Below are 27214 nucleotides of genomic sequence, written 5' to 3'. Positions count from 1 at the left end.
TTATTCTTAGACTGGTCTTCCAAGAAAATTAACACAACATTCCTGGAAGTGGGAGAAAATAAAGGGGAATTCCACCGCCAAAAAAAAACATGTAGCTCATTTAACAGATCAAAGGATAACTTCATTAATTCTCTCTGTGTGGCTGGCCAAAGCTATTTCTGAGATACAGAGATACAGGCAGCAAAAGGTGACAATCTTGGTGCAGGTATATGCCATAATGACCTACACCTCTACCCTTCCTCACTTTATAATTAGGTAATTAGAATTTGAAGATACCTCCGACGTAGACGAAGTGGGCATTGACTGAACTTACGTCAAAGAGAGATTTGGGGTAGCTGCTGTTCCAACAGTAAACAGTATTCGCTTGCGAGCTAGCTAGTGTAGTAGACCAACTCCTCTGTGATCTCTGTGGCCATTTTTTATGAGGATCCACTGTCCTTGAATGAGGTGGGGAACACGGACAGTATCCTTAGTACAAATACAGGAGCACATTAGCAGGATGGACCAGAGGCCACGATGAAATCACAGATCAGTGAAAAATGTTAGCCAAACCCAACACTAGACACATTGACACTACTAAACAAATAACTAAAATGTGTATAATTGTTAATTATATTGTGAACTAACAAGCTTCAATATGTTTGATTTTGCATTTTAATCAAACTGGCTCAAGTTGGCTCACATTAGCTTACTGCTAGTTGTGTTTTGCTACTGCAGCATTGTCATGCTAGGTAACGACAACATGCCATTGCTATGTTCTGGCATCATATTACTACCAATATGCCATCACCATACACACATTATATAGCCACGTGTAGACTATAAACATATTACTAACAGTAATAAACAGTATATTATTACTGGAAATACTATGTTAGCTATATTTAAAGTGCACATTTTTCGTGATGAACTGCATAAGTCAATCTAGCTGAATTCCATTGCAGGGCACCATAAAAGCATATTTAAGCACATTATTCAAAATTTAAAGCATATTTCAGGGTTAAAGCAGAATACAGTATATTCCACTTATGCTGAAAAATAATTTTATTTCTGTCCCTTTTCCCCTATTTTTTAAATAGAGAATTAGTATAACGTTACGTTTCCCGAAAATAAACTTTGCACTTACTAGCAGTTTAAGTGTTACAGTAGTACACTGTGTTTAGCAACAGCCTTCATGTAGACAGCCGTTCAGCTGAGTGTGAATTAGCACCATGGAGGAGTTTGCTATATGACTCCCATTGTATTGCATTACATTGTCAGATATGTAGTGCTTAGATTATGGCCTTAGAGAGGGAAACAGTGAATTTGATACAATATTACATTGTTTCTAAGAATGTGGCCTGGGCTCTCCATCACAAGCATCAAAGCAAAGGTGATTGGGGAAATTTTCCATTTCATCCATTGCTCAAAGAAGACTCTGGAAAAAATTAATTTGACGAAAATCATTAGCTAATGAAAATAATTACGATTCTTAAACAAATTCAGGCTGGACAGAAGTAATGTGTCCTGCTCTACTAGTTAACAGATTATTATTAGGTGTCTATACCTTTTGTAGACACACAGCAACTAATTCCAGCTCCGGCACAGCCACTTCTTTTACAGTAACTCTAAAAAAGGCTGTTACTCTTTTGCAGATGAAATGGATGTCAGCTATGGGACAGAACTAAGTAATTTGGTATACAGTAGACCTACATTGAAAAATAATAATCTCATTCATGCCAAGAGAAAATATATATTATTTGGCATGTATAATTTATATCAAATTAATGCTGGTCACAGAATGTTATTACCACTCGTGGTCAAGAAAATATATAGGGGAGAACTGGCAGAATTGTAACAATTTTCACCTTATACTGAATTAGAAGTAATGTGTCAATAGCTGTGAAATTACACTACAAAGAGCACTTTTCTGCCAAAATAAATCACATTAAGTTTGAGGTGATCACAAATGGTTTGTGTACAATTTAAACAAACTTTAACGTACTTCTCTGTTACAACTGCAGAGTAAGTGCAGAACAGTTATAGCAGAGTTAAAGAAAAATAACTGCATAAATTGTAAATATCTGCAATATTCTCGGGACAAAATTGAGGTTTATACCAGCAACCAAATATGAAGGTCAGTTATTTTTTGTTTATTGCCAAAAGCGGTATGTATGGATGATTGGATCAGTTATGTGATTTTCTGTGGACTTTTTATCATTTTTTGGCCAATTACTAATCGTGTGAGGTAGAAACCAGGTTTTACCCCTTCTGTACCCTTAAATATGCGCGTTTACATTCCATATGTAGATGTGACAGCCATGCCGCGCGGGGATAGACTTTCTGTTTCGTTACTTAGCAATGCCTATGAGTAAGTAATACGAGTCAAACTGATTTGCTGATTTGGATTCAGGAGATAAATAATCAAAATATATGTATTTATTCGTGACGAAACCACCACTGATCCAATTAGTCATCAGTTAAGCTATGCCATTGTTGTGAATGATGGACTCGTGCATTATATTTTTTCTTTCTTTTTCACGTGAGTAACACAGAAACGTTTTACTTTTGCGAATAGGATCACTGGCATTGTATGATCTCCCCTGGTTTTATTTTGTTCAATAAAACTTGAAGATACTGTTGTCATCATTTTTTAGTTATAGCATAGACCATTTAAGATAAATAGCTACAGGTTTAATGGGAAATTAAAACTGACCCAAAATAAATATTTAGGCAATGTTCTAATTCTGACAGATGAAAAGTCGAACAAGTTCAAATTAATTTCTCAAAAAAAAAAGCAACAGCCCAACTCTGCACCTTCTGCAAAAGAATATCTTGTGAGATTTGTAGTATAACACTATTTGCGTATTCCATTCTAGACGTAGCCTAGACTACGGAACCTGGCAACGCGCCCTGCGCAAAATGCGCACACCTCTTAAAGGGACTGGATGGCATTCATTTGATTGCCTTTTAACAAATGCACACCCACATAGTATATTCAGTATTATTCCGTCCTGTTGGCAGGTGTGCCACATGCTTTACGCTGTGCGCTGCTGGTCTCTGTTGGTATTTTTGGGACCAATCACAAGCTATGCCCAGTGCACCACACACCGCGCCACTGACTGCACCCAGGCGTCGTGAGACATTCATTCTGGAAAATAGAGCCCTGAACCTCACCCAGAACCAGAACTTTCACCTCAGGTGGCCGGTAAGTCCAAAAACCTTCATGCACAGCTTCAGCCAGCCACTCATAACTGCATGCAACTTTCAAATTCAAACAAAAAGACCCACAGAAAATCCTTTCAAAGGAAAATAAACTGTTCAGAGACAAAAAGAAAAGACCCAAAAAGCTGCTGTACAAAGCTTTTGCCAAGACACTGCCCTAATCAACCAAATCATGAGTTGAAAACACAACTCTGTGCTCTAGCTTTATTAGTAGACGAATCAGGACAACTATGCCAAAGATGGAGTTTCGTAGCGCCACCATTGTCGCGCACCCCCTCCCTGTAGTCTCATCTGTAACTAAACCCCCCACGCATGACACACTGCACAGCTATTTTGGAAGGTACCCAGGCATCACAAATGCAGGTATACTTCACAAACCGATTATCCAAGACAGTATATGACCACTCAGTCTCAAAAAGGACATCTCTATGCATAAAACCAATGGTATATTTATGTATATTTATTTAATATTTAGTCCCAGATATTGACTGTAGAATGACATGGTATCATTTTTGAAAACTTTGTCTTGTTCATTTCGTTATTCAGTGAGCAGCGTTTTCACTGCTGTATTGGCATCTCTTAGGGCTATTGTTGGGTTTATGTTGTTGCTATGACGGAATACGATTTTTAAGTGGTGTGAAAGAATAATTTTATGAAAGCCCAAATAGAAAATATTGTCCATTATGTCATGGGTGGGGGGTGTAGTTGCAGATGAAACTGTGCTTGTTAAATGAACGACGAGTGACAATGGCGGCACTGCAAAACTCCGTATACGGAATAGTTGTCGTGTATCATCTACTAATGAAAAGTATTTCTGTTTTCAACTTTGGTTGCAGGATCAACAAATGTCTGAGTTGAACAATCTAGGCACGCCGGCGTGCCGACCACTAGGGGGTTTGCGCTAAGTGGTTAAAATTTCAGTTTATTTTAGCCTAGGCCTACAGTTTCACACAATTTCACACAATTTTCTGAGGAATATCTGTCTTGTGAAAGGTCTAATGTTTTATTGTAGAAATAAAAATCCTGTGAAATGAGGCTGATATTTAACTTTTTATTTGAAAAAAAAAAATGCTTATTCAGTTCTGGTATGTACTTAGCCATAAGAAATACTCTAAAGGCTAATTCTGAGTTGTACAGGTATCCTGGGAGGTGCAGAAAAATTAATGGGATGTCCAATCCAAGCACTGAATGTACATTACTGTAAAGCTCCATTAAACCACTTGGCAGAATGAGAACAGCCTGTTTCAGAACCACAGCAGTAAAGTGACTGCGTTCAGCCTGGACCTAAAGCATGGTATATACTAAAACAAGCACAGGCCTTCAAGTTGCTGTGCAAGTAACCTATCCACAATCCCTCCATATTTTAACTGTAGCAACAGCACTTCCATTTGACGTCATAATACCCGTTGGCCACACTGGCTCACCCATTATGCACAGCCGCTCTGGGATCCTGGCTGCTCTTCACCTTGATCATGAGCAGAGAGAAGAGCAGGAAGAACATGGCCATGCCGAAGCACACGCGGTACACTGCCTTGTACCCTACGAGCACATTACAGTTCACATGGCCCTGCATCCCTGGGATGGATGTCCCCATCCCACCATCACAAAAGCCAGGAATCTGCCACGATAAACAGGAAAACAGAATAATGAATTTTAATGTATTCAGCATGGGAATTCTTGGCTATGAAGCCTGATTGAGAATACACATCACTATTTTGAACAAGTGTTTGTGGGTAATTTGTTTAATTTATTAGGCAATTGAGTTTAAACACAAAAATGTAGTGCTTGTAATTAGAGCTGGCATCCTTATGGAGGATCCTTAAGTCCAGCTTTAACCATACACATTATCACAGTGGTCTAACAATATGCTTTTTTGTTTGACAATGTATTACATATTCTTAGCAATACTAAGGTCCTCACATACCACTCTAAAATTATACAAGTACAAATGCCAAGCTGTGAAAGGTCAGATTTGGTAAAGCCAGACATACAGCATAGGCAGTTGTACTGTAGTTTTTGAATTTTGGGTCTTGGTCTTATCTGCACACCAAAGATATTCTACATGAAATGTATTTGAAAAGGCATATATTCAGCTTTTTAGCTGTCCTTTTAGTTAGGGTAATAGAGAGTGAATGACGATGGGGCAGTAGTGTACAAAAATGGTTAGGGACCTCGCTTGTAACCTAAAGGTTGCATGTTTGATTTCAGGTTCAATTCAAAAGTAGGACTGGGGTGTGGGGATGGCTGGTTTAAGCAGCCACACCTGCCCTGGGTCAAGCTAATTAGACCTGGCCAATTGGATAATTGGTGAAGAATTAGATAATTGGCCAGGCTAATTGGACCCAGGAACAGGAGTGGCTGCACCTGTGCGTAGTGAGGTAATCACTGCGCACAGGTTAAATCTGCCATCCCCACCCACACCAGGCAGCTTCTGTCATGACAGGGTTAACATCTGCTCATTTGGCTATACCATCTTGCCAAACCCTCATGGAATAAATGTGGACTGTTTTAACATCATCTCCCTGTGTCTCTGTGCTGGAGGGCCCCAAAGAAAGCCACTTCGGTGGCCTGTGGCAGGCGTGTTTACCCTGTCATGACAGAAGCTGCCTGGTGTGGGTGGGGATGGCAGATTTAACCTGTGCGCAGTGATTACCTCACTACGCACAGGTGCAGCCACTCCTGTTCCTGGGTCCAATTATCTAATTCTTGACCAATTATCCAATTGGCCAGGTCTAATTAGCTTGACCCAGGGCAGGTGTGGCTGCTTAAACCAGCCATCCCCACACCACAAGGACATTTCCACGGTACCATTGAGCAAGGCACTTATCCATTTACACACAGTAATTCAGGTTATTATGGAAAAATGCAACAACAAAAAAAAACAAAAGCTGTGTAAAACATGTACGAGAAAAAAAACACAACACAACCCAAAAACATACCTTCATCAGCTGTCCTTCCATGCCTGGCAGGAGCATGAGGCAGGCAACTGCAACACCCAGCAGCATGAAGAGAGCGTAGACCAGCCGAGTCACTGTGGAGTTGTTCCCACTGGGGCAGCATCTGCACAGCAGGCAGGGGGCGCTGCCGCACAGGCAGGGGACCTGTGGGGAAGACAACCAGTCTATGATTAACTCAGGCAAATCATACATTTCTTGCTTTTCCTTTCATTGCTTTTGCTTTGAGTCCCCCGATTTTCAGCTGTGCAGAATTAAGGTAACGGATGACTGATAGGTATTTAATGTTGCTCAGGTGTTTGGTTTTGGATTTTTCACACATAAAAGAGCAGTGGGTGTCTAGTCTTGGTTTTAGCCTTTGTTTTCATCTGTGGAGATTGCATTTGCAGTCAAAAGGTATACACCATCATTAAGACCAAAACTAACTATGGCTGAAAAACAATGAATCTGTAAGCTGAGAGAACAGAGGAATTCATAAAGAAGGACAGCAAACAAACTGGGCATGAAAAGTCACGAAATAAACAACTTGTGGACTGAGAAATAAATATTGTACAGGTTGGCCAAGGAATAAAACTGCAGAGGATGGCAGCAGTAGAATGAATTTGGAAATATGCAGATTCTGATAAATAAAATTTCAGATTTCTTACCCTTTTATGCTTTACTGGTACTGACACTGATTTTGTCCACATATTGAGAGAAAACAGCAACACGCACCAAATCGAAATTCCACACTAAGAACTCTGGTTAGCTTTCTTGTGCATGAGATAATGATGCAAAGACACACATCTAGCCAAGTAACAGTTGAGCAGCCAAATTTCCCATTACTTTTCCTTCCCTAAAATGGGGGGGGCTCTTTGTAAAAAGGGCTGTAATTCCTGTATGGATCACTGGATATGGATGTAAATACCCTCAAATTAAAGCTGACAGTCTGCACTCATTTTCAGTATTTTATTTCAAATGTCCTGGAGGAGAGAGCCATAATGTTTGGGACAAACACATTTTTTATGTGGCTCTGTACTCAACTATTTTAGATTGAAACAAACAATTCAAATGTGGTTAAAGATTCAGATTCTCAGCTTTTAAGAAAAACTGCACTTTGATTTCAGCATGTAGAAAGCATGTTTTATACGTAGCACCCCCATTTGAGGACCATAACGTTGGGGACAAATTGCTTCAAAAGTGTTTCTGATTAGTCAGGTGTGTTCAATTGCTTCCTTACTGCAGGTATAAGAGGGCTTTCAGTATCTAGTCTTGATTCAAGGCTTTTCTGCAAAAAGGTCTTGTGGACAGACATTACCAAGACACAGTAGGAGAGTGATGGCAAGAGTAAAGTGCAGACGCTAAAAGGAGCTGCCCATGATCCACAGCATACCACCTCAACTTTGAAACATGGTGGTGGGGGATGTTATGGTTTGGGTATGTATGTCTCCAACAGGTACTGGCTCACTTGTCTATACTGATGATGTACCTGCTGATAGCAGCAGCAGAAGAAATTCTGAGGTGCACAGAAGCATCTGCTCAAGTTCAAGAAAATGACTCCAAATTCATTGGACAGTGCATCAGTCACCCAATCTGATTGAGCATGTGTTTCATATGCTAAAAAGAAAGCTTAAGGCAACTAGCCCCCGAAACAAGCAGGAGCTGAAGATGACAGTAGTACAGGCCTAAAGGAACATCACCAGAGAAGATACTCACACTCACAAGATACTTGCGTAACATTAATATCTCCCAAGCATTACGGTGTTCTGAAATGGGGGGGTATGTACAAAACACATTTTTAAATTATTTCATTTACTGAAATAATCACTTCGAAAATGACGGAGAGAGAACAGGTTGTGAAAAAGTGAAGATATATATGGAGTGATGAAAACAGATAAAGGAGCAGTTTGTACATTGGTGTAATACACGTCCTGCACTGTTTTCTTTTTTCACTGTGAAATGGCCTCAGTTGAAGCCAAAAGTTTACATACACCTAGGCTAAAGATATTCAAACTCAGTTTTTCACTACTCCGCACATTTCATGTTACCATACATTTATTTTGGCAAGTCAATTATGGCATATACATTGTTCACATCAGAGGTCATTTTAAAGCAATCGATTACAGACAGATTTATTTCAGCTTTAATTCACTAGATCAGAATTCCAGTGGGCTAAAGGCTTGCATACACCAAGTTCACTGTCTCTTTAAACAGTCTGGAAGATTCCAGAAATTGATGTAATGCCTTTTTAGAAGCTTCTGATTGGCAAATTGTTATAATTAGGAGTTAATTGAGAGTAAATTGGCACTTGTGGCTGTATTTAACCCTCTGGGGTCGAGAGCTCCGCCGGCGGAGCTCGACAAGATGAAATTAACTTTCGTTTTTATTTGGATGATTAACTTCATGTGCTGTTATCCAGACGCAACAAAAACATTGACAGAAACCTTAGAATCGCGACTTTCCAATGCGCCCATTGGCAAATAATATAAATTGTTTTAAATGTTCCAAATTTGATTAATTACATCATGTATGCTTCGCTAAACTTTACTCATTACTATGTGAATTTCGCCCAGCAGGAAGTCCGCCCAAATCGCATTCACATGTTAACAACATTTTAATTACTCTCCATGGAAGGAGACTAAAGGAGGGGCGATGCGAGATCCATGTGAGAAATGCCAAGTCAAAGCGGGATAGAATGTCACAGAGTGTCGCCTAATTCACTTCTTTTGAGGTGAACATTTCGTTTAATTTTGGAAAATGGTCCGTCCGGAAGTCGACACTGATGAAGAGCGGTGTCATTTCGAACAGCGAACTGATCCAGCTGAGGATCAACTTCACGCGTAAGTATATTTCTTATGATCATATTGGTAAATATGTGTACTGTATTGCAACGTATCTGTGTGTTTGTAGGAATATCCAGCAATGTGCGCGTTTGTAAATTCCCACACGAACAACGATTCGAACTATTGTATCTCAAAATTATAGGCTAGGCTCTCTGCGTCTGGTTGTGTTAGAAGTATCAGGTAGAATGTTTTTCGATCATATTCGTAATAAATAGCTCATGCCTGGCGTGTAGTGGCGTGGCTAGGATTCTAAAACTGATGTCCTTGCACAATCGATATTAGCATTCTCTAAGTAAGCTCGGGAAATAGCAATAAAATAACCACTTGGCTAAACAGACCTAGATGAGTTGCGTGTAGTTTAGTTGGAATATTAGTGTTTATTTAGTTAAGCTAATGTTTTTTCGTTGATAGCTTGCATTATTTGTAAATGTGCTGTATTACATTATCTGTGTGTTTGTAGAAATATTCACTAATATGCCCGTTTGTAAGTTCCCACACTACGAATGATTCTAACCATTGCTTCTCAAAATTATAGGCTACCTCTCTGCGTCTGGTTGTGTTTGTTTGGTTCTTTGTTTGTATATGAGTTGTCTTTGTTTCTGTCTTCTAAATGGCTCACTGAGTCTTTGTCTTAGTGGCGGGGAGGCATGCGGCCAGGTGTGAATAGCCTACTTAGCTGGCAGGTATTCCTACCCAATGCATATTCATTACAGAAAGGCCATTTGGCCTCCCATTCTCACCTGGCGTTGAAAAATAGTAGTCACAACACTAACTTTTAGCAATTTATTTTATATTTCTCAATGGATTTGCTAAAATATTTTGTCATCTTTTGATACCCAAGACCTTGAAGAACACATTTCCGTGACCAAAAGTCTTATTCACTATTGTTTAGTGGGTTTTATTACAACATTCCTGTGCATGTTCAAAACTACTGTTTACAGTTTGTGTTTTTAGAGCAGTTTACAATCCACACATTATTATGACCTACTTACTGCTGCCATATTGTTGTAGCTGAGTTTGTGCTGAAAACAAAAATATGAAACACTTTGGAATCACTGTATATAAAGTTGATGAAATTTACACAATTGTCAGAGCATCGCACAATCACTGGTGTGCCTCATTTTACCCTTAGACCCCAGAGTTTTAAGGGCCTACCTTTAGAGCCACTGCCTTTTTGTCCTTGATACCATGGGAAAATCCAAGCAACACAGCCAAGACCACAGAAAAAAACTGGGGACCTCCACAAGTTTGGTTCCTTCTTAGGAGCAATTTCCAAACAACTGAAGGTACCACAAGCATCTGTACAAACAATTGTATGCAAATATAAAAATCCTGGGACCACACAGACACTGCATCGTTCAGGAAGGAGGCACAAATTAACTCCCAGGGCTGAACAAACTTTGGTCCAAAAGGTTCAACTGAACCCCAAGACAACAACAAAGGAACTGGTGAAGGAGTTGGAGGCATCAGGTAACAAATTACCTACATCCTCCGTTAACCCTCTGGGGTCTAAGGGTAAAATGAGGCACACTGGTGATTGTGCCATGCTCTGACATTTGTGACAGGTGCTGGTGTTTAGGTCCGCAAGTAGGGCAAGGTCATTTTTCAGTTTTTTACAGATTATGAAAGTGCAGATTATAAACTTTCAAATGATGTGTCATACATTGAAATCTGAAAATAGTTGAAGAAGATATGCTTATTTGAATGTTGGTACTCCTAAAATCAAGTAGCAGAGAAAATCCCCTTGAAAGATCTTGAACTTTTCACACTTCTCACAGGGAGATAATGGGTGGGAACAATAGCTAGTTAACTCCACCCCAACCACTCCCCCGCTAGAGTACCTGTAAATCCTTGCAATACATTTGTACCATTTATAATACTAGCTTAGATTACTTTATATGCATAATTTTGTAAGAAATAAAGTGCCAAAAATGCAATGGTCAAGGCAAAAAATCTAAAATGAATTTGCTCCTTTTTTAGTTCGCAATGAAATAGTGAGATTGCGGGTTAAAGTATACATGTCCTGGATCAAAAACTTCTTGACCACAAGTTCATAAAATCTAAGGGTGGATATGTAGAACTACTAAAGATCTATGAAGCAAAAACTAAGCAGTGTACCCAGCATCTCCAAATCTACCCAAAATGTCTAAATTATTAACACTGGTCTAAAATAGCTAAGGGTCCAGAAACAAATCCAAAATCTCTCCAAAAAGGAATATAATGCTTTTTGTCCATTGTAAAGCATATGAGCCCCTTATGAAGGTTTAAGATGAAACATAGATATAATTTCAACATTACATAATACCACTAACCTATTTAAAGACACTCAGTTTCTAAAATAACATATATAACCGAAATATTTTGAGCAGTAATACTTACATAGCAATGATGAAATCTTATCTATGTTCAGTAGATGGAGACACAGACAGTAAATCAATGACAGTTCTATCCGCTTCTGTTTTGCTCCAGAAAACGATGTCAGATAGGTCTATCAGCAAACATATGGCTTAGCTATGCCTAGAAGTCCTCAATAATAATGGTATTTTCCAAGGAATTACGAAAAATCGTTGACAATGTTTCGTTAGGTGCAACGTCTTTTAATGCTACCATATATAGAGCGAATGCCATGGTAAGAAAATGTTCGGTTACGCTAACCTATAAAACGCTATTCCAAAAGCAAAATTAGACATGTTATACATCGATAGAAAGCTTATACTCTCACCTACTGATTGAGCATCCGCCATTGTAGCAACCTCACAGAGTAAACAAACATAGGCTACTACCACACGGCTTTATTTATGGGCGGTGGCTTGACTGAAACAAAGTGACAATAGCCAACGACATCAAACATGCTAATTAAACTGCAACCCCTTCACGCCTCCAAAACCCAGCTGTAAGAATCACTAAAACAAGCCGACTTTGCTGACACATAAGTATTTAGTGACCCTAAAAATGTTGTTTATTCTATTGAGTGACTTCTTCAACACTTTAACTTTCGTAATATGAAAAAAAGGAAAACAGTAAAAAAAAAATTAAAAAACTGTTTTTGCCTCATAGCGCGATTTCAAGATTTGCGACTTGCAGACCTTTTCTCCAGCACCCGTCACATTTGTGTAAATTTCATCAACTTTATATGCAGTGATTCCAAAGTGTTTCATATCTCTGTTTTCAGCACAAACTCAGCTACAATAATATGGCAGCAGTAAGTACGTCATAATCATATGTGGATTTCAAATTGCTCAAAAATCACACAAACTGTAAACAGTAGTTTTGAACATGCACAGGAATGTTGTAATAAAACACACTAAACAATTGTGACTAAGATTTTTGGTCACTGAAATGTGTTCATCAAGGTCTTGGGTATCAAAAGATGACAAAATATTTTAGCAAATCCAAAGAGAAATATAAAATAAATTGCTAAAGGTTAGTGTTGTGACTACTATTTTTCAACACCAGGTGAGAATGGGAGGGCAAATGGCCTTTCTGTAATGAATATGCATTGGGTAGGACGACCTGCTAGCTAAGTAGGCTATTCATACCTGGCCGCATGCCTCCCCACCACTAAGACAAAGACTCAGTGAGCCATTTAGAAGGCAGAAACAAAGACATCTTTTGATTTTCAGAACATTTATTGAAGCAAACTATACGCATGGAAGATGAGATGAGACTGGTGTACTCTTGCAACGCTTGCGTGGCCTCTTAGCTAGTGGTGAACTAGGCCGTGTTTCCTGATCAGGATCTCTGTAAATATGATAAAAACAAAATTGTTAGGAAATGTGACATCAAATCAAACTTTACTTATATAGCACATTTCATTCAACAGGTGAAAATGAAATGTGCTTTACAAAAAAGGGGTAAACCACTAACTAATGAAAACAAAACTTAGGAAATGTGACATGGTTACATCATATACAAACAAAGAACCAAACAAACACAACCAGACGCAGAGAGGTAGCCTATAATTTTGAGAAGCAATGGTTAGAATCGTTCGTAGTGTGGGAATTTACAAGCGCGCATATTAGTGAATATTCCTACAAACACACAGAGAATGTAGGCCTAATACAGCACACATTTACAAATAATGCAAGCTATCAACAAAACAATATTAGCTAAACTAAATAAACATTGATATTCCAGCTCAACTACACGCAACTCATCAATAACAATGCCTCAATCTGAAGTAGGCTAGTTCTGTTTAGCTAAGTGGTTATTATACTGCTATTTCCCGAATTTACTTACAGTATGCTAATATCGATTGTGCGAGGACATCAGTTTTAGAATCCTAGCCACGCCACTACACGCCAGGCATGGGCTATTTATTATCAATCGAAAAAAATACAGTCTACCTGCTACTTCTAACACACAACCAGATGCAGAGAGCCTAGCCTATAATTCTGAGATGCAATAGTTTGAATCGTTCGTAGTGTGGGAATTTACAAACGCGCATATTGCTGGATATTCGCACAAACACAGAGATTGCAATCCAGTACACATATTTACCAATATGATCATAAGAAATATACTTACTCATGAAGTTGATCCTCAGCTGGATCAGTTCGCTGTTCGAAATTACACCGCTCTTCATCAATGTCGGCTTCCGGACGGACCATTTTCCAAAATTAAATGAAATGTTTACCACAAAAGAAGTGAATTAGGCTACACTTTGACATTCTATCCTGCTTTCGCAGGCTTGGCATTTCTCACATGGATCTCGCATCGCCCCTCCCGTACTCTCCTTCTATGGAGAGTAGTTATAATGTCGTTAACATGTGAATGCGATTTGGGCGGACTTCCTGATGAGCGAAATTCACATAGTAATGAGTAAGGATTAACGAAGCATACATGGTTTAATTAATCAAATTTAGAACTTTTAAAACAATTCATATCATTTGTCAATGGGCGCATTGGAAAGTCGCGATTCTAAGGTTTCTGTCAATGTTTTTGTTGCGTCTGTATGATAACATTACATTACATTACAGGCATTTAGCAGACGCTCTTATCCAGAGAGACGTACAAGAAGTGCATTAGTTCAAGGTGCAGAGGTGCAAAAGAAACACACTAGAGTGAAGTAAAGATCGTAGTGCCAGAAGTGAACACATAGATCAGGACTCCAACCCTGTAGAGTAACCGGTTCAGCAAACAAACAAACAATCCTGCCAAGTACAAACTAGCACTGAAATCACATTTGCCTAATCAGAATCAGACAACAACAATCCTGCCAAATAAAAACTAATGTGATCGTATTAACCTAACTAGGTACATTGAGCTAAACTATAGGCTAGGGAGGGGTGGGGAGAGGTGCAGCCTGAAGAGATGAGTCTTTAGTCTGCGTTTGAAGGTAGTCAGATTCTCTGCTGTTCTGACCGCCACGGGGAGGTCATTCCACCAGCGAGGGGCCAGGACAGACAGCAGACGGGAGCGGGAAGTACAGACACGAAGAGGGGGGGGTGCCAAGCGTCCAGAGGTGGCAGAACGGAGAGGTCTGGCTGGTGTGTAGGGTCTGATGATCCTCTGGATGTATAACAACTCGTGAAGTTAATCATCCAAATAGAAACAAAAGTTAATTTAATCTTGCCGAGCTCCGCCGGCGGAGCTCTCAACCCCAGAGGGTTAAGGAAATCTTACATCACGTTGGCCTGAAAGGCTGTCGCGCAAGGAAAAAGCTCCTACTCCAAGACCGGCAATAAAAATCCTGAATGAAGTTTGCAGGTGATCACCAGAACGAAGACCTAGCCTTTTGGAGGAGTGTTCTCTGGTCAGATGAAACAAAAATGGAACTGTTTGGCCATAAGGATCAGCACTATGTATAGAGGAAAAAGGGTGAGGCTTTTAATCCGAAGAACACCATCCAAACTGTGAAGCATGGGGGTGGCAGCATCATGTTGTGGGGTGTTTTGCTGGAAAAGGGACCAGTGCACTCCAGAAAATAGATGGCATCATGAGGAAAGAGGATTATCTAGAAATACTGAAGCAACACCTCAAGGCATCAGCTGAAAAGTTAAAACTTGGTCGCAATTGGGTCTTCTAGCAGGACAGTGATCCTAATCCAAAGTTGTAACAAAATGGCTTAAAGGAGTACCATGGTGATTTTCACACTTTCTCGGTTTTATGTGCTATTTGCACAAGAGGCATTGAAGAAACACAATGAGTGAAGTATCAAATATGTCCGTTCTGTATTTTTGGAGAAATATTCGTTTTAAATTTATCGTCCTTTCAACCGGTTGAGAAAGTTGTCAACTTGGTGCATCACGAGTACAGTAACCACTCCCCTTTCCACGCCCCGTAAACCCATGGATAACTCGAGACCTATAGTTTGCGCCGCTGGCTTACAGGCAAGACAATGCAAATATTTGCCTAGCTTTAGGTTCACTTAAATTAGAGTGCCTTTTAAGGACTATTAGATTATTTCTGGTTATATTCATTTAGCTAGCTAGCTAACGTTAGCTAGCTAGCTAGTTTGCTTTAATGAGGACGTTATAGTTGTGCTTATCTTAACTTGGCTAGCTAGATAGCAAAAATTATAATTGGATATAAGTCAACGTCCTTACCTTAGCTATCTATCGATACTTGATATACTACTAAGCTAGCTAGCTTGTGAAAATTCAGTCTCCCAAAAAGAGCGCGTATCATGGGGGTAGCTATGGTAACGGGGCATGGTCTGTCAATCATAGCTAACTGACAGTTCTCATTACCATGCCCAGACGGTTCAGGTGAACTTTCATAGTGGGAAATTTAGGCTTAGAAAAATGCATTTTAAAGTACATTGAAATGACTGAATAATAAAAAAATTATGCACATTTGTTTTGTTGTTGCCTAAAGACAACTGGGAAGTGTCACGTTCAACCACCATGTTACTCCTTTAAAGACAAAAAAGTGACAGTATTGGAGTGGCCATCACAAAGCTGTGACCTCAATCCCATAGAAAATTTGTGAACTGAACTGAAAAAGTGTGTCCGAGCAAGGAAGCCCACAAAACTGACTGAGTTACACCAGTTCTGTCAGGAGGAATGGGCAAAAAGTTTTGACTTGAAACTTTTCACCCACTGAAAATCTGATAAAATACATAAAAGCTGAAATAAATCTGTCTCTTAGCTATTATTTTGAAATTACCTCTTTTGGAAATAAAGTAGATACCCTATTTGACTTAATAGAGGGAATGTATGGTAACATGAAAGTAGAGCCCGACCGATGCCATATTTTTGGGTACGATGCCGATCCTGATTTTGGAGAGTCCTAGTCCACCGATTACCAATGTTTTGACCGATATTTTGTCAAAAAGTGCAACATTTTCAAATCAATCTGAAAAACGTATATTTTATTAAAGTTTCTATATTTAAGAACATTTAACTTATAAGCAAACAAATAAAAATAAAAATAAACACACAAAGAACTTTTTAGATAAAAAAATGTAAAAGACGATATTAAATTAGGCTAAATACATATATTAACACCATCTTTAAGTGTGTGAAATCAGAATAACTCCACACCTTGCTTTTACTCCTTTTTTTTTCCAGCCATCTATAAAAAATAATTTTAAAAAATCAGTTTTCCAGTTTCAAACATGTATTTTTATGAATATTATAATTATTGTTGTTGTCGTTATTCATTTGTTATTATTATTTCTTAATATCTATTCTCAGTAAATGAATTATATTTTCTTATTTCATTCCTACTACATGATCTCAAAGAGTAAGACATTATCTAGCGGAGCTAATGAGTGAATCAAGTGTAACGTTAGATGAAATAAAATTGACTGGATGAAATACGTGAAAAAACTACAATGCGCTTTGTGCAGGTTACCTGCGCTAACTGTTGGTTGATTCACTTCTTCAACAGCAATCCTTCTCTCATGTTATCACGACAAAGCTAGATAACATGGCTTAAAATGATCCACGTTAGAAGTGTTTTATCGGCATTTTTACTGTCTGGTTAGCTTGCTACGACGACACGTGACTAGATGACACACTCGCTTGCAATAATGCGTTGGCTATTGACACAGCATCATATAGTAGCTAATATCATTATCTCAGATTTAAAAAAAACAAATGTGATGCATTCAATCACCATTTTATTTTGGCTGGTTATTTATTTGAGAATACAGCGATGTCCTCTGGAAATGTAGATCCTACGCTGCTTATGTGCTCACTGCCACTTCATAAAGGCTTGCTAGCCAGCTAGCTCGCTCGCTTGATAATGAGGATTGATAAACATAGTGGTCGTATAAATGCATTTAATTAAAAACTTTCACTAAATATACATACCTTTATTGCGGCAATCGAATCTGTGCAGACAAGTCTTGCAGTGGAGAATATTGGATGAGGCACGAGTGACAAACGTCTTATTACAGAAGTAGCGCGTCAGCTGCTGCAGTTCACACTTGTGTTAGAGCTCCCTCTACTGGATAATTCTAGTAAATAGCAATTACAACGTTCGAACAGACAAGTACAGATAAATAATCAATGTTTTTTTTTTGTTTATTATGCCTATTTAAAAATCGGGACACATCGGCTGCATAACTGCTGATCCCGATGTCGTCAAAAAAGTCAAATAATGGCCGATATATCGGCCAAACCGATATATCAGTCGGGCTCTAATGTAAACTTTTGGCCTCACCTGTATGTCGCATATTTACAAAATAGAGCTCACTGAAATTTTGACCCTGGTTACAGCCCTGTACACGTACAATTTTGTAAGTATGTACATTAGTCATCTTGGAACTTTATTGGTATTCAAATGGAGATTGGTTTAACAGTTGAACAATCTGACAGCCTAAGAGATCAATTCTGTTTGATTTTAACCCTTAGAGACCTAGGGTGATTTCAACGTTTTTATGTTATCCTCCATTTTTTTTTTTTTTTTTTTTTTACAGATTAAACAGGTTTGTCTAATAGATAACCCCTTATGCAACCCCTCATTTTTTTCAGAAGACTTGTCCCTATCAGAAAATGTCATGCTTGGCCAGGATATGATATGAATTATTTTGTAGGCCCTATTATTTGAGAAAAACATTTTCACTTGTTATATCAGTAGCAATATCATGTCAGTAGAATATACCATTGCTTTATAATGGATAACTATGTCAGTGACTGGTGGAAATATGTTCAAAGAACTGAAATGGTAAAATAAAACCATTTTCTTTTATTTTGATGATACTGCAACCAATTCAAACAATAACTATGTTTAACAATCATAAATTATAAAATAAAAATAAATGAACATCATATAACCAGATGATAAAAAAAAGAAAAATAAATGAAATGCTTCAGTAGATAAGATCTTGGCGAAGATACATCTCATTGTTCAAACTCAGTTTCCTGGTGACCAGAAAACATGTTCACTGGCAGCAGGTTAGCTGGCTGCTGCATACTACTCTAGCAGCTGAGGATTTGGAATGCAGAAGGCGACACGTCTCCTTTCCACCGCAATTTTAAAAAACACCCATTTCTAAAACTAAAAATGCTTTATACTATACTGTACACAAGATCTTGGCCAAGATATACATGTAAAAACATTGTTGTTCAAACTAGGTTTAGCTGTCTGGCCATGTCAGAAATCATGTTATGGGGGCTCTTTCCCGGCATAACTTGTAAAAATCAGAATTAAACAATAGGAACCATGTCAAGACGGGTTATTTTGAATAAGATGGCGAGTGCCGTTTTTTTGGTGCCATTTTGCGTCTGAAATGGATGTAGAATTCCTCAGGATGCTGGCAGCCGCAGCATTTTGAGAACATAAAAATATGACTGTATGAATAAATAATAACCAATTAACATCTATAACATTTCACAATGAGTTTTTCATGTGAAAAATGTGTAATAATGCCTTCAATGTAGTTACATTTTTTAAACTGACTCCTTGATTTTGGTGAAGCATTAAGTGCAGGCACAAATGCTTGTAAAGAGGGTCAAATTAGCATAATAATTTCTGACTTCTAAAGTAAAAAAAAGTAACACACTGAATTGTCAGAGCACTTTAAACGATTTAATAGCTTTATCTAGGCTACCTAATTTGGTTTATTTCCTTGTTAAATGACCAGTAAAAGTGAGCCCAGATGCCAATTTTGTTTTACGTTTGTATGTGGAATGCCCATTGTGATTAGCCTACACTGTGGGCAGAACATTTGACCTCCCTAATATTATAATAGTCATATTTATGTTGGATTCACATCATCCTCAACTCAGTCCATTGCATGGAAGTAAAATTCCTCATCCCCAGAAAGTGCACTTTCAAGTTCAACTCCTGAACCATCATCTTCCTCAATAGAATGAAGTATGGCAATGATAATGTTTTTGGAGGCATGTTTCTGAAGTATTACACTCCAGTGCAGCGCTTCTCAGCGTTCTGTTTGGGTTTTTAGTAGGCCTACATACTACTGCTGGTGACGAAAAAGCCAAAATGTAGCGAAATGTAGGCATGGATTTCAAGGACAATCCTGGTTTTATAGTCAGTCAATTCAACATATTTGAGGTGGAAGTCTCCGCTGCGTAACAAAACAAAAGCAAATGATCTTACTTTCACACATAGGAGTTTTAAAAGAGATTAAAGAGTGATTTTGGCACAAATTGCATCATTCAGCTTCAAAACGTTTTCTCATTTTTATCAACTTTTTGGGTTTATTTTAGACATGATTTTCACAAAAAAATTCTCATGGGGGCCTCCCCAAAATGCCCCTCTTTCAATATATGACTTAATGTTGAAAATGTAGTTTAAGACATAGCCTACTATGCAGAATCTTTATTCAGAAATATTATAAAATATCCATGCTAAGGCATATCTATGATGCACTGGCAATCTCTGGATTTATGCATTCACTGAATTTGTACATATTTACCTGTATTTGTTATTCTAAAATGTATTTGTGGCATTTCTGGTTGCTCTTTTCTGTGTGGGGTGGGGTGGGTATGGCCACAGAGCAGTGAAGTGTTTGTTGCTAGCTAGCTGTTGTAATGGCCCAGATACAGCGAAGGAAAAAAGACAGAGCTCGTTCAAGAACTAGAGCTAACCTTGCAATTACTTTTCCAGCTGAAGTTCACCAAGGGAGATGTGGAATTGGCTTGTTTTATGTTGGACCTGCAAGTAACATTTCCTCTAGCTATCCAGACGTCCCGTTTTTTGACCAGAATGTCTGGTTTTCAAATTATTTTAACATGTCTGGTTCATGGTTGCTACCATACAATGTAATGTATGGTCTGAGTAGGCCTAATTGATGGGAGAATTTACCAGGAGTTTTGAATTTGAGGGTGAGTGGGCGGGACTGAAGACAGAGGAGGAAACTTCTTAGATTGTAAACTGGACCACAGCACGGCTAAAAAATCCTGCATAGAATGCCTTCAAAGGTTAAAGTATTGGGATGGCAGGTATGCCATCCCGCCAAGTTACGCCTTGGTGGGGGCATGCCCCATACCTATACAGCACCGAGAGTTTGGCACTTTTCAGGGATCCCCACAGAAATAACCACAACAGCCACAGACACTCAGCCCTTAAAAACATAAAATTCTGTACATCCTCACCCCATTTCAACAGACAGAATTCATAAACAACTTCACATGTCCACACAATAAAGCCCCAAACTAAGGGGATTTTGCGTTTTCCCCTTCTTCTTCTTCTCATTCTTATTTTTCCTGCCGCCTATCCCACTAACAACATGTCTCCCCATTGGACATTTTACCGACACCAGCCAAATCTTCACCTACACGACCCAATCAAAAACTTGCATACACATGCAAAATACCCATACCTTTTTACTCTGGTACATTTCCAGTTTAACCAGCTAGTCTGCCTGTGGCCTAGTGGGCAAGGTTACAGTTTTGGGAACATGGGGTCCAAGGTCCAAACCCAGCTAGGAACACGTTTCTTTAACCTGCTTTTGCCCTCACTAATAATTGTCTACTACTTCTCAATTATTGCTTTTGCACCATATCTACCCGCCGTACACTGCATTATGACGTACCTGCACGTTCAGTTATTACCCGGCTACAATATAGCAAAGCCATATGGATTCAACGGGAGCTCTTCTGTGCTTACTGGTCTGTGTCCTTCTTTAAAACCACGGACAGGTTTGCTAATGATATTTTACGCATTGCATAGCTATGTCATGGTGCTGCCCTAACAAAGTCACAGACTGGTAAACCTCATGTTGAAGGATTGAATCCCGCCTCGCCCTCAGGCAGATAATTTCCTCTTTTACACTAACGTTTTCTTACGCTTATATTTGCTTTACCAAAACTCACTCACGGCCACCCATATGCATTTCATGACGGCAAATGTATTCCTTTTATGAAAAAGTTACACCAGTTCACCACTGTGCCATTTCTACTAACTATATTCCTTCACTTGGCTACCGTACAAAACCTTCTTATCAGCAAACGCCACGTTTCTACATTCATGTTACCTCGCCCTGATCTCTAGCTAGCCACATACAAACAATTACTACGTATGTACGTTCTGCAAATCCCCATTAAAACATCACATTTAAAATCATGACTCACTCATAATTATAACTACTAATACTGAACATGACAAAAGCGCATCAGTGCAATAGATTTCACACGTTACTTAACCCACCACTTTAACGACTAATGCTTTATATAGACTGTTATATATACCGTTCGATAAGGAAACTAAGCTCGTTCATGGTCACTTCATTTACTTCGCACTACAGTCTGTGATCATGTCAACCTTCACCTACATGCCCATTCTGCTAAAAACATATTGTTTCAACTACGCAATTTCATCATTTTTCCTAATTTATCTCACACTGTTGTTATTTTCTCATATGCAAAACCTGCTGGGACATATGAGTCTGCTCCTATTCTCCACTATCAAGTTTTCCGGTTCTAGCTTAGCAAAACAGCGAAGAGGATTCCTACCTGCAGATAAGCCTATCAAAATGCCTTATAATCTTTACAAACACTAAAAGTGCATCTCCACAAAATAACAGATAACGGAGCAGGACAGAAGGGTACACAAGTTGCGACCTAGGCAGCTCCAATTCTACGGGCTTGCTGATTCTTTTGTCAATTAAGGCTCGTCGGATGGCCGTCAAATCCGTGAGTACATACACTGGCCATATTTCACCTGCGTTTCTGATGCGTTTACACTTACACCACCGCACCCTTTGTCACAGCCACTGTTTACATATAGCAAACCAAAACTGCTAAACGGTACACGCTCATCAGACTGTACAATGTCACACAAGGATAGCCATAATCCACAACCGTTTCTTACAGGGTCACTTCGCATTTCTCACTCTCATAATAAAACGCTTTGCAAAAAGAAATGATATCTCATAAAAAACACGTTTTCAACGTACAAAAATGCCAAGTTACTCACACATACAAGACATACACCATCTATAACTCATTCATTCAGACTGCCAAAATCCAGGCCTGCCATTAAAAGTAGAGCCCGACCGATATATCGGTTTGGCCGATATATCGGCCATTATTTGACTTTTTTGACGACATCGGGATTGGCAGTTATGCAGCCGATGTGTCCCGATTTTTAAATAAGTATAATAAACAAAAAAACAGAGATTATTTACCTGTACTTGTCTGTTCGAACGTTGTAATTGCTGTTTACTAGAATTATCCAGTAGAGGGAGCTCTAACACAAGTGTGAACTGCAGCAGCTGACGCGCTACTCTGTAATAAGACATTTGTCACTCGTGCCACATCCAATTATCTCCACTGCAAGAATTGTCTGCACAGATTCGATTGCCGCAATAAAGTATGTATATTTAGTGAAAGTTTTTAATTAAATGCGTTTATACGACCACTATGTTTATCAATCCTCATTATCAAGCGAGCGAGCTAGCTAACATATTTGGCTCACTTTAGCAAGCTAGCTGGCTAGCAAGCTTTTATGAAGTGGCAGTGGCATGAGCAATGTAGGATCTACATTTCCAGAGGACATCGCTGTATTCTCAAATAAATAAACAGCCAAAATAAAATGGTGATTGAATGCATCACATTTGTTTTTTTATCTGAGATAATAATATTAGCTACTATAAGGGCGGAGTGGGGCACAGTGGGTAAGGAACTGGGCTTGTAACCGAAAGGTCGCAGGTTCGATTCCCGGGTAGGACACTGCCGTTGTACCCTTGAGCAAGGTACTTAACTGAAATTGCTTCAGTATATATCCAGCTGTATAAATGGATACAATGTAAAAATGCTATGTAAAAGTTGTGTAAGTCGCTCTGGATAAGAGCGTCTGCTAAATGCCTATAATGTATAATGTATAATAAGCCAACGCGTTATTGCAAGCGAGTGTCATCTAGTCACGCGTCATCGTAGCAAGCTAACCAGACAGTAAAAACCCTGATAAAACACTTTTAATGTGGATCATTTTAAGTCAGGTTATCTAGCTTTGTCGTGAGAACATGAGAGAAGGATTGCTGTTGGCGAAGTGAATCAACCAACAGTTAGCGTGGGTAACCTGCACAAAGCGCATTGTAGTTTTTTCACGTATTTCATCCAGTCAATTTAATTTCATCTAACGTTACACTTGATTCACTCATTAGCATTAGGAATAAAATAAGAAAATATAATTAATTTACTGAGAATAGATACTAAGAAATAATAATAACAAATTAATAACAACAACAACATTATTATTATTATTATTATTATTATTGTTATTATTATTATTAATAAAAATACATGTTTGAAACTGGAAAACTGATTTTTTAAAATTAATTTGCTTATAGATGGCTGGAAAAGAAAGGAGTAAAAGCAACGTGTGGAGTTATTTTGAATTCACACCACTTGAAGATGGTGTTAATATATATATTTAATTTAATATCATCTTTTACATTTTTTTATCTATCAAAAAGTTCTTTGTGTGTTTATTTTTATTTATTTGTTTGCTTATAAGTTAAATGTTCTCAAATATAGAAACTTTGATAAAATATAAGTTTTTCAAATTGATTTGAAAATGTTGCACTTTTTGACAAAATATCAGTCAAAACATCGGTAATCGGTGGGCTAGGACTCTCCAAAATCGGGATCGGCATCGGACCCAAAAATCTGGCAAATGACGCCAAGTTACGGTACTACAAACAATATAGGCTATCTTGCCTCACCGAAATTAAATAGGATGTATTCCAAAGCAATGCTACCCAATATTTCCTCAATTCTTTCAAGTCACTTGGCCCTGTATTTTGTAATCTTACCATTTTACAATGTCATGCAAACTTTGTGTCAGATCAAAGTGTCAAATATTTCGAATTGCCTCATGGAACACATTGAAATTCATGTAGAAAACTGCTGTTGAGTAACTAGAGGAAGCATATTTCTCCAAAAAACATATGTTTATACTTGCTTCTGAACTGAATTTGAGTAAATGTACAAGTGATTGTATATTTGCTACGTACAATAAATACTGCATATAAAATACATATTGTACATACATACATAGACAACTTCTTTATCCCCATGGGGACATTTCCCTCGCAGCATGTTACATTCACATTTAAGTACAGCCATTTATACCAAGAAACATACAATCATTCACGCAACAGAAAGGCTGGGCAGCAAAATACATACATACCAATACAAATTGGACATATAGACGCCTATCAATCTTGACTGTGAGAAAGCCATACACACATATGTTTGGCCTGTCCATGTACTGCATGATTATACACACAGGGCCAAGTGACTTGAAATAGAGGAAATATTGGGTAGCATTGCTTTGGAATACATCTTATTTAATTTCGGTGAGGCAAGATAGCCTATATCGTTTGTAGTACCGTAACTTGGCGTCATTTTGATATCAATACTTTTAATGGCAGGCCTGGATTTTGGCAGTCTGAATGAATGAGTTATAGACGGTGTATGTCTTGTATGTGTGAGTAACTTGCCATTTTTGTACTTTGAAAACGTGTTTTTTTTATGAGATAACGTATACCGTGTTCAGGGACAACTGCGACATTATTAGTTTTGATGTTTATATGATATAGGAACACACATTTAAGGACCTGGGGTGATTAGTTAACGCAACCCAGATGTGTGTTTTCTCCACCTGCCGGCACCCGAGACCAATCCGGTTCACCGCTGACCCAAATGCCACACACGTATTCGTAGCGTGTTAGGATATTTGTAATTATGTTATTACATGAGAGCTTAAGCCTCTGACTTTACATAGACAATTAAGAAGCCAGCTGCTCCTGCCAGGAGACAAATCTAAACCTATTCAGAAAAACTAAAATCTCCATTACAAATAGATCAAAATAGCATTTTGATTAAAAATACAATTAAAGCTACTTATGCAGCTACCAATAACTAATAAATTCCATCAGCCTTAACATTGTAGGCTACAGCAGCTTCATGGATAGTATAGTAGCTTGCTAGCAAGCGATAACTAAAAACATCAGATGACCCACATTTCGCAATTTCATGGCAAGTAGCGAAAGACTAGTGTCGGATGTCATGTTTACAGGACAACACTTGCCAAGTAAGCAACAGCAAAAACCTATGTCGCCTGCTAGCAACACTAGTGTGTACCATAACGCAGGTGCCTCGCTCTCGTTTTACTGCTAATTAAATTCGTTCAGAAACATGTAGTCTGAGCTAGCTAACATCAGCATGCTAGCTACGTATTGCATTTTCAGATTCAGCTTCACTTCAGCTGTCCACGATCCAGTCAGTTGTAATTCGGTGCTTGGCATTTTTGTATTTGTATTTTATAAATGTTATCTCAGCAGTCGGCATACTAACTAAGTTGTATTGCAAGCTACAGTAGCTGCTTAGCTGTTTTCCAGCTGACAGTAGTCCTCCATACGAAAAACCGAAGAAAAAGCAGGTCAGACAACATTGACATTGCATGCACGCAAGGCACCTGCATTTGATCCTCTGTAACCAGCAGAAATGCCATATGTTGCTTCGGCTTAAATTTATTTAATAATTTAAATAAGATTTAATTAACAAAATATGAATGACAGAATCTTACCCAACTGGCCATCGAACATAAGCCAAGAACAGCACCCATGAATACGTCTTGCTTCCAGTCCTCCCGTGGAAACTGGCTGCTCTCGGTCCCGTTGTTTACAATTTTAGAAGAACTTCCGTCCAAGCGAAACGCATCTCCGACGCATTTCCTGTTGACGGAGAACCGTCACGTTGTTTTTCTAATCGTTTGACCTGTGCTGAAGTATTAGGCGGCATAAAATATTTAAAATACTTCAGCCATCATTGTTTATTCATGTCAATAAAAAAACGAATTTATTACTTTCTACAGTACAAATGTCATCTTAAAAAAAAAAAGGTTAAACATTGAGTAAACACCTCACACATTAAATATGCACCCCTTGTATTCATATAATGGTTCATAGAACAGGTACATAGTTCTGGGTTAGATTTTTGTTATGTTATTATTTGCATTTAAATGGGTCATCTTTGCACTCTTGGATAATATAGTGAGAACAAGACTCAGTGATGATTGGCATGGAACCTTAATCTGACAATTTTGAAGCATCAAAGGGAATGTAATGTTGAAATGCTGTGTCAGATGTGCCAGGGTCAACCACCGGGGCTGAATGTCCCCACAAACTGGTGCCAGGCTTCACCTACAGTAACACAGCCTGCTAATTCATAAGTGCATACACACATTCACAGACCTTGCCGATTTGGTGCCCTAGGCAAAATTTCAAATATCTACCATTCTTTTTCAAGTGCTTGCTTTAGAGCAATTCATTTTAAACAAGGAAAATGGATAGTGGCACATGTTCACAAATCAAGGAATACAACCCACCCATGCTGTGCCATCCTTAGCAAGTTGCTGCCCTAGGCAATTGCCTTATATTGCCTATACCTAGGACTGCTACTGCGTACACATTACTAATAGGGTTTCTGGCCCTGCTCCTGTGGTAGCCAGTTGAAACCATGGGAGATGTGTCAACTGAAAAATCAAATGCTTCCCAGAATCAAGTTTATGGACCCCTGGCATGTATATATTACACCAAACATTAGATGGGGCTACAATAATTCTCAATTGTACTGAAGGGGAGTGCAGTCTTGCACTTTAGGCAGTTGTCAAGTATGCTGAAGCTGGGTCAAGATGGCATCTTCCATAAGAATGTCTATTTAGATCTGCTGAACATTTTGCATTTTTAGCTTGGAAAGGCAACTGAAATAGTTTACATTTGTCAAATTATGCAGCTTACATATACATGTACTAAAGATATAGGTCATATCTCTATTGCCACACTAGTCAGACAGTTCTGTAAATAAAACC

At 38.5% G+C, this 27214-nt stretch overlaps 1 protein-coding gene across 1 annotated transcript in view; it reads right to left on the bottom strand.

The window, feature by feature from the left end:
• Nucleotides 1-26081, bottom strand: part of LOC135254940 (serine incorporator 1-like) — a 44079-nt gene extending 17998 nt beyond the window's left edge. The window contains exons 1-3 of the mRNA XM_064335558.1: nt 25931-26081; nt 6144-6305; nt 4629-4822 (exon numbers count right to left, since the gene is read on the bottom strand). Coding sequence (XP_064191628.1) covers nt 4629-4822; nt 6144-6305; nt 25931-25969 — 395 coding nt within the window. The 5' untranslated portion in view covers nt 25970-26081. The remainder of the gene's footprint in view (nt 1-4628; nt 4823-6143; nt 6306-25930) is intronic.
• Nucleotides 26082-27214: the final 1133 nt, after the last annotated feature.

Source organism: Anguilla rostrata, chromosome 1 (genome assembly GCF_018555375.3).
Source record: "Anguilla rostrata isolate EN2019 chromosome 1, ASM1855537v3, whole genome shotgun sequence".
Lineage (NCBI taxonomy): Eukaryota > Metazoa > Chordata > Actinopteri > Anguilliformes > Anguillidae > Anguilla > Anguilla rostrata.
This window is presented reverse-complemented; position numbering and strand designations above follow the sequence as displayed.